This window comes from Xiphophorus maculatus, chromosome 19, assembly GCF_002775205.1.
Source record: "Xiphophorus maculatus strain JP 163 A chromosome 19, X_maculatus-5.0-male, whole genome shotgun sequence".
Taxonomy (NCBI): Eukaryota; Metazoa; Chordata; class Actinopteri; order Cyprinodontiformes; family Poeciliidae; genus Xiphophorus; species Xiphophorus maculatus.
The window spans coordinates 20,478,530-20,497,810 of record NC_036461.1 but is presented as its reverse complement, the minus strand read 5'-3'; the positions used below and the strand labels follow the sequence as shown (position 1 = coordinate 20,497,810).

At 41.8% G+C, this 19,281-nt stretch overlaps 1 protein-coding gene across 1 annotated transcript; it reads left to right on the top strand.

Annotated features, from left to right (window-relative positions):
• Positions 1-1,686: 1,686 nt before the first annotated feature.
• traf3 (TNF receptor associated factor 3) lies at positions 1,687-17,380 on the top strand. The gene is made up of 14 exons (XM_023353158.1): positions 1,687-1,978; positions 8,115-8,274; positions 8,376-8,541; positions 9,269-9,320; positions 9,429-9,533; positions 9,628-9,792; positions 11,012-11,092; positions 12,092-12,166; positions 12,291-12,383; positions 12,469-12,609; positions 13,712-13,886; positions 13,977-14,320; positions 16,022-16,213; positions 16,312-17,380. The coding sequence occupies exons 2-14, from the start codon at positions 8,127-8,129 to the stop codon at positions 16,345-16,347; spliced, it is 1,773 nt and encodes a 590-aa protein (XP_023208926.1). The 5' UTR covers positions 1,687-1,978; positions 8,115-8,126; the 3' UTR covers positions 16,348-17,380.
• Positions 17,381-19,281: the final 1,901 nt, after the last annotated feature.

Sequence of the window (19,281 nt, the reverse complement as noted above, 5' to 3'; positions counted from 1 at the left end):
GCTGTACCAGAGGCAGATGATTGTTATAAGCTTGGTTTTTAAGTCTCTAAATTTAGGTCTGGTATCTAAATATAGAAACATTTCCTAGAATACACCAACAGTTGAAAGCAGAAGTTTATATACACAGAATAAAAAGGCACATGTACATCGTCAAGTCTCACATTTTGGACCAAAACCTGCTCGTCTCTGCGAAACTGAACCGGTCTCCTTCCTGAGCGGGATGACGCTGCAATGTCTACACTTGCATAAAATGGTTTGAACAGTTTCAGGTATGTTTTGACATTTCAGATTTATCTGTAGTTCACATGTTTTCTATAATTCCACAGTAACTGTGTTTGTATCTATGGTGTCTTCTTCAGAGAGGATGATTAAAGACATATATCTGCCAGTTTTGTCTCAGTCTTTCTGTTTCCGACGTACCAGACAGGAGCTCTAAGGCCACTCAGAGAGGAAGAAGCCATTACTCCTAGAGCAATATCAAAAACCAAATTACACTTTGAAATAAACTACATTTTGGAGACACGTCTTGAGGTCTGTTGAAACCTCAGTTGAGCTGCTTGGCCACATCCACCATTGTTACATTTGGAGAAAAACGGGGGGATGTCTGCAAGCCTGAGAACATCTCAATGGAGAAATATTGGGGTGGCAGGATCATGTTGTTTTGGTCTATTGCAGCAAAAGGGCCTGGTGCACTTCACAAATAGGAGGAAAGCTTATAAGATGTTCTAAATAAACCATTACCTCAAGAACAACAATGCCAATGCTCTGGAGTGACCATAATAAAGTCCTGATCTCAGTTTCATAGAAAATTTGTGATCAGAGCTGAAAATGTCTGTGTGAGCAAGTCAACCTTTAAACCTGACCAGTCCCACCAGGAGGAATAAGACTGTGAAAGAAAACCTGAAACATTTCCTCACCTTATTCAGTTTTAAACACAATTACTTCTAAATACCAAAGAAATATGTGCATCTTTCAGAAACAAACCCTTCATTATTCTGGTATTTAGCAAAGAGAAATGTTTTTTTGCTAATCCTTACTGATTTACAACAGAAAATGATTTGTATCCGATTTCACAGCAGTTAGGAAAAATGTATTTTTATGCAGTTCATGTATTAAAAGGCATCTTTTTGTTTTATACAGTATCGATCAATTTAATTTTTTAAAAAAGTCTGTTATTTTACTATAGCATTTTTAAAAGTGAGCAGAGCAGACCTTGGAGGAGTTTTGATCAGGTTTGAAAATGTACATGGAATTATTCAAGAGCAAAACCAGTTTAAAATAGTCAAGAATGTCATTTATGAGTTTAGTTTAAGACTGTGTTGGCATTTGATAATATAAAAAATAGATTACATCATTTTATTTATTTTAATAGAATGTAAGCGTAATAAGATCTAGGTGAAGGCTATCAAAACTAGTTAAAATTTTAAAAAAATTGGTAGAATTTGATTTGCCCCAGTATTACATTTGTTTATGTTTGTTTTCATAATTTCTTTAATTTGTTGCTTCAAGGTTCCTTTAAAATATATTACATATATGTGCTAGATCATTATTTACACACAGACGGCATTTAGACTATTGACTTGTGCTGCACGGTCTCTAACAAGAAGCGTTTCGTTTTGAAAATGAGAAACAGCGCCCCCTGTGGTACAGTCTTGTCTCTCTCCCTGGAGCCTCCGGGAAAGCTGCGCCCCCTGACGGTATGCTCCTCGTCGGGCAACTGGGGGATTTCCTGAGCGGAAGCAGCGGAGGGGGTTTCCAGTGTGATCAGCCCAGGCCTCCCTGCTGGCTCTCTGAGGTGGACCCAGTAACTTCTCTCTCCGGGACTGACAGTACAGACCGAACCCAGAGAGGTGCCGAGCGGAACTGGACCATGAGGAGTCCGCCTGAAGCCCGGAGGCTCCACGGCAGCGTCAGCGGAACGGCAACGGTTTGAATCCGCAGTGAATCCGCCGAGCTGTAGCCTGCCGAGGAGACTGATGTGAGTTCACACACACACACACACACACACTCACCCCCACAGACACACACACACACACACACACACACACATTCAGTACATCACTAAGAGTGGAGGGACATTTAGGCTCGCGGACCAGTAATAATCAGTCTAGTCAACGGCTGTGTGTGTGTGTCAGAGAGAGAGTGTTCTGATGGATTTGATAAATGAACCTTTTATTAACGAGAACAGCGGCGACGCTAAAGAAGCTAGGCACTCGCTAGCATTAGCAGTCCGTGTGTTTACATCCGCTGTCTGGTTCTAACTGACAAATACATCAGTAATGTGAGAGATGAGTGTCCGAAACACCGCGATACGGCGAGGGGCCAGAGAAGGATCGTCTCCTGCTGGCGATTTTCATTTATTCTTCCTGTTGGACTGTGTGTCTCTCTGTGTGTGTGGAGGCTTCTCGGATGAAGAGAGGATGACTCCTGGGTCAGATGTCAGGGTTGTAAGGTCATGTTATTGGGTGATGAACTCATGCTTGTTGAGCGGCTGTTCGTAGTGGTGAGATGTCAGAAGATGTCACCTGCTGCGAGTCACGGACTGGAAGTCAGAACTGTTCCCAGAAACATCAGGGATGTTCCACAGCTTCATTTCAGAGAACAGAGGGAGCCGATGACAGCAGGCTGAGGTGATCTGCTGCCCCTCAACGGGCGAAGGACGTGTCTTTTTAGAGACGGATCGGTTAATCGTCCATAAATCGGTCGATTAACCGATTTATGCTTTTTTCCAGAGAAATAGCAAAAGCCTTGGATTTTTTTCTCTCGTTTTTCTTATTTGTTAAATTCACACACACAAAAAAGAACTGCCACAATGTTCAGTCTATAACCATATCAACCAACAGCAGGACACATTTGTAATTCCTTCATTTTTTATTTTATTTTTTTGCTTGATTTGACAGAAAGTTTTCATTCCTTATGTGAAGGCATTCACGATGAAAAATCGGACTCGGCAGATCAATGACAAATATCGGTTATGGGCCAGGAAAGGCCTGACCGGTGCATCTCTGAACTGAATAGTTTTAGGAGGTTTGGTTGAGAAACGACTCCGATCCGTCGGGAGGAACGGATCGGCTCTGCTGGACAGGTTTCTGGTGTTAACACAAGCAGGTCTGGGAGTGTTGAGATGCATGGAACAGAATACAGACTTACGAGATAAAATTCCAATCATTGGCAGGAAATGGAATAATGTTGTCCTAATCTATTGGAACAAGCGTTAGAACAATAGGTTGTTCTAACGCTCTCCTTGTATTACAACCCATAAACACCTGACTGGACGAATGAGTGAACGACAGATGGATGAAAGATAAATTATTAAATTTTAGGAGAAATTCAGGCATCTGATTAATAAATGATCTATCAAACGGACTGTAGAAATGCTGGATGTTTTCTTAGCAGCAGATAATAAACAGTGGCCATAGTCTCCTGGTTAATTTTTGGAAATGTTCGAAGTACAGACAGTTTTCCCTTGATTCGGCTGAGATCAGATGCGATATGCTGAAAGATCTGCAATTCTGATTCTTTAAGCTCATCGAAACTAAGACTAAACTAAGACCCCCCCCCCCATTTTCAGGTTACAAACGCAGTGTGCTAACGTTTAGGAACGTATGCTTTGCTGTAGGGGTGGGCGCTTGTTGAATCGTTTATTGTTTGTCGTGAAAAATTTCTCATCATGATAAGAATTTTGATTTATAGTTGTCTCCATAAATTTCAATTAATAAAAAAAACAAACAACTGACTGTATCATCGAAAATGTTATTTTTACTATTTGCTCCATGAAAGCATCAATAAATACCAGTGAATGTAAAAATATGATTGGACACAATCACTATGCGCGGTTTAAATGACACTTCTGTTAAGCGACATCCTGACCGTTTCAAATAGGAATGTTTTTCAAGAACACTATTAGTGTTTGTGGCGTTATGAATGCTATAACATGCAGCAGTAACAGCCACATGGCTAGCTTAAAAAAAAATTAAAAATTGCTTCATCGCTATCACAATAGTACTGCAAAAAAATAAAATCCTGATAAAATTCTAAGCTGATATCTCCTGCTTTTCTGTATAAGTGAGGATTACCTTCTCTCTCTCTTCGTCAGCACTAGAATGAAGAAGCTGCAGAAAGTGTTTCTCTCTTTTATTTGTTATAGATTTGGGGAAGAAGAAAGTGATTTTGGGAGGAAACCTGACAAAAAAACACGTAACTGGGTATTGGCCATTTGAAATGTGATCGGTGCATAACGTGAAACACACGTTCCTTATGGTTGAACTGTTTGTGCCTTTTGTCTCTATTGCTGCCGCTTTATGTTATTTGCCCTTACTGTGGGGGAGGGGGGTGGATAACGCCCCAACTTGCTCATGTTTATCTGAACCAGTAAAGCAGATATAGTATTTCCAGATACTTGTTTCTTAAATCATCTCTGGACTCCAGGTATCATTAATAACTGCTCTGAGCTGTGAGTTGTTTCGGAGCTTCGTTTGGCTCAGCATCCAGACCTTTAAGGTTTCTAACTTTCTAACTTCTGAAAGGACGGGTGAGTCAAACTGGTCGACTTACGCGATTGGTTGATCTACTTGTGTTGACAGCCTCATCAGGCCTGGTTCCTGCTCCGATGCTCTCATTAACAAATTCAGACACCTATGCTTTTCTTTTGTGACTCTTAACAGCTGATCTGAGTTCAGGAAAACCCCGTCCGAGGAACCGTTCCACTTTCTCTTTCTGCAAACAGAGTGTTTAGTCATGATGTTGTGTCTGATTAAACTAAACTCTGTTGCTCTCTGCAAAGTTTACAGAGTGTTCCTCAGCGTTCCCTTGAATTAATTTCTTAATACGAAACGCACATTTTTTTAGTGGCAACAATCATTGCATAACCTCTCTGTGAAAAATCCTGCCAGAAACACTCAGGAATATTCAAGGCTTTTCTTTGGTCATTTTGGAGTTTCATTCTGCCACTGTGTCACGCACACAGAGATAGAATGTGCTTGTGTTGCTAATGGAATCAATGGAAAAGCCCCTAACATCCCCACAGTTCAGCCCTGACAGGAAGTGTGCACTGTTTGTATACGCGCATGTGTGTGTGTGTGTGTGTGTGTGTGTGGGTGTGTGTGTGTGTGTGTGTGTGTCTGTTTTATAGAGTTCAATGGTACTTGCTTGCACACACCCTTACTGTTCTGTACTTTTCTTGAACATTTATCTGAACTGGGACATTTGTGGTAAGAACAAATTAAGTTACTGATGGTTTGTAGATTTTTACACACACACACACAAAAAAAGAAAAAAAACCCGCTTTGTTTGAAAGTTCAGATATTTAAAAAAACAACAACAACAAAAAAAGGAAAATAAAAAAGCAACAGAAAGAGAAACGGTGTTGTCCTGTGGCACACTGGTCGTCACCTGCATGTCTGCCTTACAGTCTTTCATGTCTCTTCATGCACACTTGAAGTGATCTGTCACCATCTGGTCACAGTCTGCTGTGAGGAACGGTGGTTATGTGACTTTGGTTTTGATCTCTTATTTCATAAGAACAAAACGCCCCAAACGGGGAGCAAACCACAATGGAGCTAGCATGATTAACCCTGTCACAATAAGCAATTGATCAGTTAATCACATGATAAACTAAAACAAGCTTGATGACTTCAAGTTTGGTTTATTCATATGTTTCAAACATATTCACTTTCACAATTGAAATATGTATGTACATTTTGTATACGCGTGTCGGTAACTTGTTTATTTGAAAAGGAGTTGCCCTTCACTGTTATTTATTCTCCTATATGTCTTAAAAATAAGAACTGTAAAAATAAGGAAAACATTCTGATGATATTTTTTGAAAGGCAGTTTTGTCTACAGAGACTTGATGATCCATTTTATTTATGGTTTTGATTGTGTTGGATTTGACTTTCCTTTTTTTATTTAGTGTTTATGGTTGTCATGTTTATTTTGCATATTTAAAATCTTTTCCACTTCCAGTGTGGAGTGTTCTGTACAAGATGAATGTTTATTAGTTTTTGAGAGGATAAACTTGTATCACTATGTTATTATGAATATGTTACTTGAAAAATGGTCTGAAAACAACAATATTATCGTTTACAGCAATAATTTCTGGGACAATTTATCATCCAGAAATGTTTTATTTTAATTTAATTAATTAATTTATTTTTTTATCGTAACCGGTCTAATCATGCATCTTTCAAAAAAACACATGAAGGTCCACAGTTAGTTAAAATACTACCTACATACAGTATGTCCATGTGTATTGCCATTCACGTTCACACCAGTCTCAGGTGCTACTATAAAAATAATAACTATTATTAACTATTCAGCGATAAATTAAAATTTGCATTATAAAGCACATTAAAGAAAGATTGGCAGTTTTGTGGATCTTTCCTCTGAGTCACAGGTGTCAAACTCCAGTCCTGAAGTGTCGCTGTCTTGCAGTTTTTAGATGAGCCACAAGTACAAAAACGCTGGAATGAAATGGCTTAATTACCGCCTCCTGGTGTAGATCAGTTCTCCCAGCCTTGCTAATGACCTAATTATTCTATTCAGGTGTGGTGCAGCAGAGGCACATCTAAAAGTTGCAGGACTGCGGCGCTTGAGGACTGGAGTTTGAGACCCCTGTTCTGAGTAGACGCCCCTCCATCCTGTTGCTCTGCTGCTGTGCAGCTGTAGTACCGCACTGCGCTGCAGTTGAACACCTGTAGAAGGAGTTCAGTGTGTTAGACTCCAACCCCAATCTTTGTTTTTTTTTTTAACCTACTTAGAAAGTATAGCTGTTGATTAGCCTTCATCCACTTCCTGCCTCTCTGCGTACTCCTTCCTCCCAGTAATACTGCTGTGTCATCTGCAGGCTTCACTGCCACCATGGTGGGTTTGGTGGTCATGTGTCAGCAGTGCATAGAACAGTGAGGAAACCCAGTGATGAGGTTGATGGGTGAGGTTGGGGAGTTGTTAATCTTTGCAATCCATGGTCTGTCGGGTCAGGAAGTCTAATTTCCAGTTAGAGGCTGAAGGGTTTGGTTCACCAGTGTTTGTGGGAGGATTGTGTTAAAGGTGGAGCCGGAGCTCCAAAACGGCAACCTCACCCAGTTTTTCAGGTGAAAGAGCGACTGATGAGTCACAGTTCGGTCACAGTTCGGTAACAGCGGTTGTGGTTCTGGCTTTAGGCATCCTGGTGAGAGTCTATTGCAGTGCCAGTAGACATCACCAGCCTCTCAGAGCACTTCATTACTGCTGCAGTGAGTGGCCAGTAGTCATTTGGTCAGGGGACTGACTGGGGCTTCAGCACTGGGAAGATAAAACACTTTGAGATGTGGAACATATCTGTGAACAGAGAGCTGATGGGCACAATGCTTTAGAACCTGACCAAACCCCCGTCAATGCCTGCAGCTTCATGGGGTTTATTTCCCATAGTGCCCTTCTTCCCTCAGACACCTTCACACAGAGAGGAGGTTGTTAGGTGAAGGTGGGAGTCTGGAGGTAAATATGGTATTAGTCCCTTCAACGTCTCTGGGTGTCTCTGCACAAATTGGGTCACTTTGTTTCTTCACTATTTTCTCCACATCACACTCTGTCTGTGGTCTGTTTGCAGCCTCTTTATTCACTTTCCATGATGTCTTTGTTCCCTGCTTTTGGTCTTTTCATTCCCTGTTTGTGGCTTCCATGTACTCTTTCTGTGGTCTCTTTTCCTTGTTGGTGTTTTTTCATATTCAAAATGTGGTCATTTTGTACCTGGTTGTGGTCTCTTCATTCCTGTCTTCTGGTCTGTCTGTTCCCTTCTTGTGGTCATTTTGTACCTGGTTGTGGTGTCTTTACTCCCTCCTACCAGCCCAGTGTTCAAAGTAATCTGCACATAATCTACAGGAGCAAATATAGTGGACATAATCTTTGTTTAATACATAAAACTCATGGAATATATATATATTTTTATTTGTAACTAGTGACACCAAAGACTGATTAACTATGTGATCAGTTTCCAGTCACATGTACAGGATAACACAGGATAGAAAACACATATTTTCAGTACATGCAAACATGTAATGTGTTGCCTTGGTGATTTGCTGAACCTCAGTCCAGCATGCTGATTAACCATATTTCTGTCGGTGTGTTTGCCTGTGAAGCCTCCTCAGGTCATGTCATCAGGGAGAAGTGCTAATGGGAGGGAAGTACAGATACCCCTCCAGCAGGTGGCGCCTTCACTTGTTGCTCCCCTCCCAATCACACCACCCTCCCACCGCTCAACCAATCCCTGGCCTCCATGCGATCTCACTCCTCAACCAAGTGAGTCTGTCAGAAGCCCTGTAGTGGTGTTGGTCTGGTGTTGGTCTGGTGTTGGTCTGGTTTTAATCCTCCTCTCTCTCTCTCTCTCTCTGTGTGTTCAGGTGCTCCTGCAGGGTTCCAGCCTCTTCATGGAGGATTTCGAGATGTGTTCGTTGAGAAGCCAGAGGCCAAATACTGCTGCGAGGCGTGCAGGCGGGTCCTGTGTGAGCCCCGCCAGACCGAGTGTGGACACCGCTTCTGTCAGAGCTGCATCAATGACATCCTCAGGTGAGCAGTGCAGATTGTTGTTCAGAAAATTAAAGGGGCAGTGTTATGTAAAAAAACCTGTTTGAACTTTCCATCATGTAATTGTGTTATCCTCTCATCAAAAACACACCTGGAGTGTTGCTTTGATTCTATCACGCATTATTTGAGAAATCCTTTCATTTCCATGGCAACCGTTCAGCTGTTCAAAATGCCTGAGTGGACCTAGCTCCGCCTTCGAGGTCGAAGCTCCTCCTCAGAGCTGCGGCTTCCAAGCTTCAAAGCTTCCACTGCACAGAGCAACTCTCCCCTGGAACTCCTGCAGACTAGCCAGCAGCAATTTGCAAACACCTGGTGGAACTGAGCAACTGCTGAGCTCATTAGAGGAGCGTTGTTAAAGGGTTAATAGAGGAGCCATGTTGTGTTGACTTCCTGAAGGCGAAGTTTTTAAAGAGACAGGCACCCAATTTCCAAGCGTTAAATTTTGAAGTCAAATTTCTTAATTCATATAAGTATGCAGAATTTTTATAACAACTGACGGTAACATGGTTACTTGATTGTGTTATAAAATAGCACTATGTGCCTGAAAAACATAAACACTGCCCCTTCAAACCTACATCCTTCAGTCATTTAGTCGACATTGAACTCGACTGATTCATAAGACAGACAGACAGCTGGGGGTCGGCACCTCCACCTCCAGCCTCCCTGCCGGTTCCAGTGGGATTTAACGTTGTCCTCTCCCTTCCTGCAGTCACTCAAACCCAGTGTGTCCGGCTGACAGGGAGCCCCTGTTCAAAGACAAGGTGAGCTGAAAAGCCAGGCTCAGCAGAGTCATGTCATCACGACCAGCTGATCAGAAGAGGGTTCCTTAACGCTTGTCTTTTTACAAAAATTTTTTTTATTGCTTTCAGATCTTTAGAGACGTATGTTGCCATCGAGAGATTATGGCGCTGAAGGTCTTCTGTCGGAGTAAAGCTAACGGCTGTCAGGAGCAAATGAGTCTGCAGCAGATACCTGTGAGCACACACTCCGTTACGGTTCCACCGTGCCGTTGGACCGATGGTGCAGTATGTGTTGTACACACGGCCTGTCCCGCCTCTCTGTCTCCAGGACCACCTGAATGTGTGTCCGTTCTTCGAGGTTCCCTGTCCGCTGGGGAAATGTAAAGAGAGGATGATGAGGAAGGAGATTCCCGAGCACCTAGCGTGGAAATGTAAACACAGAGAGAGCACTTGTGAATTTTGCATGACCAAGATGCCTTTAACTGACCTCCAGGTAAGCAAGGCGTTTTAAACCGGTCAGAAGTGTGGCTGTCGTTACGCAGTAGTTGTTAGGCGATATGGTCTGAGGTGAGATCAGGAAGCGCCGCTCTGCTTCAGTGGTCATGAGATGCAGCGATCCGATATCAATATCTGTATCGGCCCCGATATTTAAAAAGACTGTAGACCGGGTATCGGTGACAATGTGCCTGATCCAAAAGGGCAGATCTAGTCAGTCTAATTCTAAACTTGAACATATTGCTTTAAATTCTGTAAGAACTTTTTCTGTAGTTAAACTGCTGGAAGTTAAATGAAATGTTAAACCAGAGTAGCGCCGTAGTGTGACCATAGATAGGAACTGAAGTTGGACAGGTTCTTAATAGCTTAATTGTGATGTTTAACGAAACATATTCATGTGTTTGTTTTTTGTCAACAAATAATCTGACGTCAGCTGTGGCCATGTAGGAATGAAAATTGTTGTCCATTAATTTTAGCAGAATCATCCCAGATGGACTAGATCTGTGAACAGTAACTTTCAAGTCTTGCAGATTCCTAGTAGTATATATACCTGGACTTTGACTAGGTCATTTTTAAGACATGCAGTAAATATGCTTTGATCTAGTTGTGCTCTAGCTGTATGTTCAGCCCCTGTCGGGGGCTTTTCAGGTTCTGAACACAGACCTGGAGTTTCTTTTTTACTGCCGTGGGTGATTGGTGATGTTCAGTAGCCATGTGTTCCTTTCAGACTTTCACCTAATTGGCCGAAACAAATAACAAAAGCCTGTGACTACAGCCAATAAAGGCCAGCATGTTAATCAGCTGTGAGCTTCCTCCACACCCCGAAACATCTCAATCACTCTGCAAACAAACTTACTCTTTTAAATCTTCTGAAGCTGCTGTTTAAGCACGGGGCGAGTTCTTCATGACTTCAGCTCGTGTATGTTGCAAAAAAAACGAAAATGAAAAAGAACAAAACTTATTATTTTCTCAAAAACTGGCAGATTTTCTTTGTTTTTTTTCTGTTTTTGTTGTGGTGACTTGTTTCTACTTTTGTCATGGTGTGTCACATATATGGCTGTCAGAAAATAAAGGGAGCTGACTAGAAATGCAGGCCACACTTTTCAGATTTTATTTGTAAACATTCTTGAAGAATGTAAATAATAATAGAGCCCCATCAGCTGCTGCTGTGCTGTAGGACCGGCTACATTAAAATGTTTTATGAAACTGTTTTTCAGAAACACAAAGAGACTGTGTGTCCGTCGTTCCCTGTGTCCTGTCCCAACCACTGCTCCTTCTCTTCCCTGCCCCGGAGTGAGGTACTGAAGCCTCTCTGCTGCCCTCTTGCAGCAGCATACTGTGGCTGCGTTTTCATCAACCATAAAATTGCGCAAATTGAAATTACGAAAAACAAATTTGCTTAATGGAAACATTCAAACTTTGAAAAAACTCGTGTTTTTTGATAAAGTCTTTGCTTTGGTTTTTCAGCTGCATCAAGATAAATGAATTTTGCTAAACTGCAATCGAAACACTTTTTTCGCATCACACAAGCCACATGATCGATAAACAGATGTTACTACTGGCGGAAATAACAAAGATGACAACGGGAAGTGGTAGCAGGATGATGACGGTTTGTTTTTTGGTTTTATTTGAACGGGGTGCAGCTGACTCCACCAGAGCTCTCACAGCATCACACAGTTCATCAAAATTTGTGTGTCATTTAAACCTGTTGAATCCATAACTCTTCTGTAAAATTGGCGTCTACAATTTCTCCAAAATGCCCAAAAAAGAATTTTTACCATTTAAAATCACACATGAATGTGGTGCTGCGGTGGCGCAGGGGTTGGGTGCAGCCCACATGGGGAGGCCTCGGTACTCGTCGCGGCCATTGCAGGTTCGATTCCCGGCCTGGTGACCTTTGCCGCGTGTCTTCCCTCTCTCTCTTCACCTACTTTCTTGTCTTATCACTTACAAAGAAAGGTCACTAGAGCAAAAAAAAAACCTTTTAAAAAATCACATATGACTAAATTTGTTTATGCAACAAGTCATTTAAAAACACGGGACACCGTCATCCTCCAACTACTTCCTGTCATCATCTGTGTCTTTTCCACCAGCAGTGAAAATGCAGCCGAAAAACCACCTCATTTAGCGCAAAAACCTTTTATCTTCATTTTCGAAATTGTGTTTTTGTTAAGCCAAATTTTTTAATTTTTTTTTGGTAATTCCAATTTTGCACAATTTTAAGGTCAAATTGTGCAAAATTGGAACCACAGCTAGTTTGAAGGGATCCATTGGTTGATTGAATGTTTGTGTTTCAGCTGACCAGCCACCAGCACGACTGTCCCAAAGCCCAGGTCAGCTGTCAGTTCCACCGCTACGGCTGCACCTTCAAGGTGACTCCTCCTCATGTTCTCTTCTTCTTCTCTCGCCATTATTCTTCCAGCATTGATCTCTCGCGTGAGCTTTTTCTATCAGCTTGTTGCGTATGCTTCATGTGCCGTGTTTCCTGTGCCGTAGGGCTTAAATCAAGAAATGAGGCAGCATGACTCCACCTTCGTAGCCGAGCATCTAAGAATGATGGTCAAAGGGAACTGCTTGTTGGAGAACAAGGTAACCATAGCAACTAAATGGGGACAATCAAGGCCAGATTGAGTGGATTGAGTAAGGTTTGACTGAAGAGTGTTTGTGGTTAAAGGTGGACAACGTAAAGGAAGAGCTAATGGAGCGGTGCAAGGTGCTTCCTGCTCTCAACAGCCGACTGTCGGAGCTGGAGAGCCAGAACGAAGAGCTGCGGGAAAAGAACCGGCAGATGGAGCAGAAGCTGGCCAACCTACAGGTAGGGGAGGACGGGGTAAGATGAGCCCTTTTTCATATTTAGGGTCACTACATCAAGGCAACCTTGGTAGCTACTAGAGATGTACCGATCCCACGTCAATATCTGTATCGGTCCTGATATTGGAGAAAAATTCTAGATTGGGTATGACTGACGATGTGCCCTATCCATAAGGGTAGATCTATTCAGTCTAATTCTATGCTTTGTAGTTTGAGTTATGTCAAGCTTTATTATTTATTTTTACATTATGTTAAGAATTTATAAATGAACCATTTGAAAGATGGTTTTGTTACAGTTTATTTTCTACATTTTGACCAAAGCAGTCAACCTGTTTTAGTCAGTTTATTATTTGTTACATTGGCTGCTCCGTATTTGACCAGCTAGTGACGCTATTGGTGGATTTCAGTTTGGTACTGGTGCAGAGTTGGCAAATAAATGAGTAATTCAGAACATTTATGTCTGCATTTAAAAAAAAAAGAAACATTTGAATAAAATCCAGCTGTTTTTTAGTACGTATATACCGATCCGATACTAAACCTCTGATATTGGTATCAGAAGTGAAAAAAGTGGATCTGTGCGTCCCCAGTTGCTTCCTTCTACGTCTGCATACATTTCCAACACAACTCACCCTGTGCAACTTAAAGCCAACTAACAGAACCTGGGAAGCCTTGGTGGGACTTTAAAATGCCTTCTAAACTGGAAGCAGATCCTGGAGGAGTTTATTGCAGGGCTGAGGCAGTGCAGGCTCAGAGGAGGTGATGAGGGTGGACCGGATCCTTCGCCAGTTTGACAGCTGGTTTGCTCTCTCTCGAGAGGCATTTCCCAGAAATCCTAATCCCACTTTTCTCTAATCTTTTCTGAGCGTATTAACCCAAGGTTTTTTAGATCACCAACAATCATGTCACCATGAAGACTTCACAGACAATGAAACACATAATTACATCACATAAAATATTGCTGACAGCGAATCTCAAGCCAGTAGGGCTGAATGCAACAGTTGGGCGTGCCTGAGCATTTACTGGGATGGGATGGCCCAGGAGTCTTGTTGTTGAGGCTTTCTGTGTCCTGCAAACTGAAACATCGGAGCCTCTCTGTGTTTCCCTAGAAAATGATGAGCTCGCATTCAGAGACGCTGATGGCGTTGGAGATAGAGCTCGGTTCACTGCGTCGACTAAGAGAAGAAGTGGAAACCTTACGAGGAACGGTGGACAACGTTCGGACTCGGCTGGCCACCTTGGAGCAGGGTGGACGGAGCGGATCCGGATCCACTCACACCTTCGGTTAGTCGATGCGCCGGGTTTCAGTGGCTAGCTGTAGGTTTTTGACCAGGTAATCCGAACTTGATGGAGATATTTCCTCTCTCTTTACAGCGTCCTTGGAAACTCAGCTCAATCGGCACGACGACATGCTGAGCGTCCATGAAATCCGTTTGGCTGACATGGACCTGAGGTTCCAGGTACTGGAGACGGCTAGCTACAATGGGACTCTAATCTGGAAAATCCGGGACTACAAGAGACGGAAACAGGAAGCCGTGGCAGGAAAGACGCTGTCGCTGTACTCACAGCCGTTTTATACCGGATATTTCGGGTACAAGATGTGCGCTCGGGTTTACCTAAATGGAGACGGCATGGGCAAGGGGACGCACCTGTCGCTGTTCTTTGTGGTGATGAAGGGCGAGTACGACGCCCTGCTGCCCTGGCCCTTCAAGCAGAAGGTACTGTCCTTATTCTCTATGTTGTTTTTAATATGCAGGTCTACTAGAGATGGAAGTCTTTCAGTGTGTAGCAGTTTGATTTGTTTCTGGGTCACGATTTGATTCAGATGTGATTTTGGATTAAGAGACCAATTTTTCTATTCAAACGGTCTGGAGATTCTGTTTAAATAATGTGACTGAAGAATATTTATTTCAAACAATTCTATAAGGTTTCATTCCCAGGGCTAGCAATTGTGATTCTCTGTAGACTAGATTTTTTTTTTGTCTACAGTTCTCAGTATCAACAGGTCTGGTTGGTACAGCTGCACCCATCAGAGATTTTGTTCTGGTTGCAAAATTTGTCAAAATCTGAAACCAAGTTTAGCTGATTCAAAACAAAAAAACAGAAAAATCCCTTTTTTCTTCTTTGGGGAAAAATTGAAGATGTAACTGTCTTTACTGTAGTCAAAATTTTAAAACTTTGCGTGCCAGTTTGTGGTTCAGGTTATTCCTGCCCGGACATTAGGAACATTAGAGGAGATACTGCAGGTTCCAGTCAGACCCGGTCCCTCTAACGGTCTGTGTACTTTGGACAAACAAGAAATTTGATTTAACCAGTGGTGGGAAAAGTAAAAATTATTTAGTGATTATATATTAGTTCCACTAGTACCAAAGCACTACACTAACACAGTACTTAGCAGGAGCTAATGCTAAAAACCGTGAATTCAAATTCTATCTGGCCTTGGAAGACTACAACACTTGAGTGAAAAATATATTTTTGACATTATTGTATTTATGTTTATTTCTTGTTCTATACAGTATGTGTATTATAATTTTTCCTGTGTGTTTTTTTTAAAAATAGTTATGAAGGAGGGAGAGGGAGAACGTGAGGAGAGGAAACAAAACAGCTGCACTCACTTCAAAATAAGAGCATGAATATAAATATAGTAACATTTGATAAAAACTTCAACACAATATTTAGAACGAGACTTAGAACTTTATTCAACTGAAAGTAAAAAAAAAAAATCATCCTAGTAAATTAGTGCTTTATTGGTATAATTTATACGGAACAATTCATTTAGGCGAAGCTAAGTGCGCTACACTATCTCAAAGCTAGCTGAAGTGCTAAATGAAAAATTAGCACATTACTGGAAGTGTGGACCACTGAATTTAACTATCACCAAGGATGAGAATAGAAAGATGTTTGTGTTCCCAACATTTATTCCTTAATCTAACATGTATCTTCCTTGTGCTGGACTCCTTGCTGTTTTTTTTTTGTTTCTTTGTGCCAGTCCTTTCTTACTTCCTTGCATCATTTCTACTTTTTCTCCTTGTTCTCTTCTTTTCTTACTTACTTGTGTCCGTTATCCAGTCTTGCGCCCGTTCCCTGTATCATTTCCCCCTCCTGTCTTTAGTCCCTTCCTTGTTGGACAGGCGTACAAATTAAATCCAACTATAAAGAATAGCATTTCTCTTTTACTCCTTTACAAATATTTTTCACATCTCGAGATATTTTTTTTTTATGACAGCTTTTTAAAGTAAACACAATTTGTGTTCAATATATGTCCCTGCTGAGGATGTTGCACTTTTCTACAGCTGTGGAATTTTCCAAAGATCGCTAACCGTCTGTTGATGTCCGGCAGTCGCAGTGAGCTTTCTGTAATGTGTGTGTTTACAAAGTAAGCTCATTCTTTAATGTGTGTGTGTGTGTGTGTGTGCTAGGTGACTCTGATGCTGATGGACCAGACTCCTTCCAGGAAGCACCTGGGCGACGCCTTCAAGCCCGATCCGCACAGCAGCAGCTTCAGACGCCCCACGGCTGAGATGAACATCGCCTCCGGCTGCCCTCTGTTCGTGGCTCAGAGCGTCCTGGAGACGGGCAACTACATCAAAGATGACACCATCTTCATCAAGGTGGGCCGTCACTTCTGTTGAACCTGCAGTTTCTTCGCCAAGGCGACGGATGATTACTGGCCGCTGAACGTATTTGTGTCGATTCCGTTGATCCGCAGGTCACCGTGGATACGTCCGACCTGCCTGACCCATGATGTTAGGAACTTCTTCGTCTAACATCACCTCATCAGTGCAAGGTCTGCACCGCCAAGACTAATGGGAAGGATCAGTGGAGCTGGAGGTCGGTCAGGCTGGAGGACAGAAAGCAGCCAATCAGAGCGCGCTTCGTCTTCTGGTTGCTATATGGACTGCAGAGCTGTGTGTGTGTCTTGGTTGTGTGTGAATTGATCTGTTACGACGTCACCACGGTGACCTTACCCAGAACCGACGTGCCCGTCACAGTGAGGGCATTGAGTCGCTCGTCCCCGACGCGCGCTGCGCCTGACTTCCTGTTTCATGCCTGCCTACTGGGTCATGCTGGGAAATGTGCCACAGTTACAGTTCAGACCAGCACCACTGGATCAGAACCGGTGCCATAAACTGAGTGGTGAAGTGACAGGAGGTCTTCATTCAGACTGGTTCTGTCAGGCTAACTAGCTGATGTCACAGTAGCACTAGTTTTTTTTTTAACCTAATATTCTAACCTAAAAAAGTAGTTGTTTTTTTTCACTAACTATTTTCAGTCAGCCTAGTATGTTTCATCATGACCTCCTGATGTGTCGTCTGGCTCAGCGGCTCTGAGTCCGGGTGAAGCAGGTTGGCTGGAGGATTTTTTTTTTTTATACAATCAAACTGACAGGGTAGTTGGGTTTGAGCTGCGGTCCAGAGCCAGCCTGTAGAATTTTGTGTAGGGGAAGAAAACATCCCGTCAGCAGAAAATACTGAACTTCAACAGTGAAGCATTTCTGTAGAGTGCGGAGGCTCACTGTCCAGGCTGACTGCCACTCCCTCTAAATGTCTACAAGGGTCCACAGCATCAGCACTGAGCTGAACCAGAACTAGAACCGTCCAAAGGAGTCCAGAGAATTTCAGGGACCAGAGACGGAGCCGAGTCCCTGCGGGAGCTTCCAGCTGGACCTCCTCTGTGGCTCCTGTGACTTTTCCAGTGTTGGCAAAAATTCATCCAACTGTCTCCATACATTTGCACAGTTTTAATGTTTGTTGAAGTGTGAAAATAAAATAATAAAAAAAAAACAGAAGAACAATCTTTGTCATGTGTGAACTTCAGTTAAACATGCATGTTAGTGAGGACTAAGGATGGACTTTAAAAACATTCATTTTCTGGCTTTCCTCTGAAAACACCCTGGTGTTTTTCTGTTTTGCAGTGAAACAGATTGAAATCTCTGATCGTCTTAACTTGTTCTGGCTCAGAGAGAGGATGGAGCATGTCATGGTGGCTGGTAGCACAGGTCCAGCACTTTATCTGTTTACTGCTGAACAAAGAGTTGTTTTTCCCCCTATTTTCACACATCCCAAACATCTATTCTAGAACAAGATCCAAACCACTTAGTGGTGTCAGAAGATGTATTTAGCATCATCAAATTAATTATTTTGGATAACAAAAGTTTATGTTGAGTCGTCAAAATATTTGAAGACTCAAATACTTTTGAGTCTTCAAATGTTTTCAAATACAAAAATACTTTATTCATCCCTAAGGGAAATTAATATAGATATATATTATATATATATAATATAGATATTTTATAGATATTTCTATAAATATCTATAGAAATAAATAATTTATTTAAAATACTCTATAACAAACATCTCCAGTAGCTATCTCTAGTAATAAGAATAAATAACAGCAGAACTGAGTCACTATAACAGTATAGTGTGACATTCAATCAGGTTTAGTTTCCAAAGAATTGTTTTATATTTCAGGTTTAAAACGGCAGATATTGTACATGTTGGTTTTTAATGCATTTTGTGGAAATTGGTGTAAATTAGGTCCAGAAGAACCATGGAGTTTGATTTAAGAAGTTTATTTGAAACTAAAAATTATGGACACAGACATTATCTTAATATACTTAAAATGGAACGCAAAACCAGAAAGAGAAAATGTTTTAATTGGATCAAAGTATCAAAATGAAACGGCTAATGTTAAACTGCGTTGATGATCAGAAAAGGTCTGTGTAAAGTACGGTACTCTTTTTATTTGACAACTTCTCGCTACAGAGCAAACATTCAGGTAATCCTTCTGCATTGGAAATGAATGCAAATGATTCGGTCCAAGACTTGTAGAATCTCTCCTCAGCTATTTTTCTCTTGCTATCCATGCCCCACCACACACCGTTGGTTTGTTTACAGCAGCCACCTGCCTCGCACCCCGCCCAGCTGAAAGAAACGGGTTACAGGCTATGATGCAAATATTCGTTGACAAAAATGTTGAAATTTAATATTTATTCTACACATTTTTATTGTATTGGAAGGGACTGTTGAATATAGTTCCAACCCGGATCCTCCAGGCACACCACCATCCTCCTGGTGGTCAGAGGAGGATGGTGGTGTGCTTGTTTTAGGTGTTTTCCTGCTTCAGCACACCTGACTTCAATTGATGGCTGATTAACAGGCATTTGATGAACAGTAATCATCTTAATCTGGTGTATATAAGCCGAGAAATAGCAAAAGCGTCTCACACCCTAGTTTTCCTCAAGCCAATGTCCTGCAACTTTTAGATGTCTCTCTGCTTCCGCTTACATTAGCAGAGCTCTGTAGAAAATGCTTGAGACGCAGTTTCACCATTTAACTCAAATGTACAGGACTGTCTCTAACTGGACAGTTTGAGACCATTGATCTGAAACATGCAGGTCAGTGTCCCTTGAGGACCTGCTGACTACCTGCTGACTGGTGTCAGAAGTGGGTCAGCTCTGTGCACCGTGGATGATTTCCTCGGGAACAATGGATAAATGGATATTTGTTCAGTGACACACACAAAAATCTATATTTTTAAACATTTTCCATCCATACAGAAAATGTTTGCAAAGAAAAATGCTGAGTTTATCTGGTGAAATATATGAACAGTTTGTTTTCTTTTCCTACCTTTCTTTTGGTTAATCTGATCAATGTTTTCCTGATATTTCAATTTGGAG

What these genes read in the sequence shown, in the direction of transcription:
- traf3 (XM_023353158.1), top strand. Translation starts at nt 8,127, where the DNA reads ATGTCATCAGGGAGAAGTGCTAATGGGAGGGAAGTACAGATACCCCTC. An exon ending in GCTACGGCTGCACCTTCAAG is followed by an intron (nt 12,167 to 12,290) that starts GTGACTCCTCCT and finishes CCTGTGCCGTAG; the next exon opens with GGCTTAAATCAAGAAATGAG. An exon ending in ACTGCTTGTTGGAGAACAAG is followed by an intron (nt 12,384 to 12,468) that starts GTAACCATAGCA and finishes TTGTGGTTAAAG; the next exon opens with GTGGACAACGTAAAGGAAGA.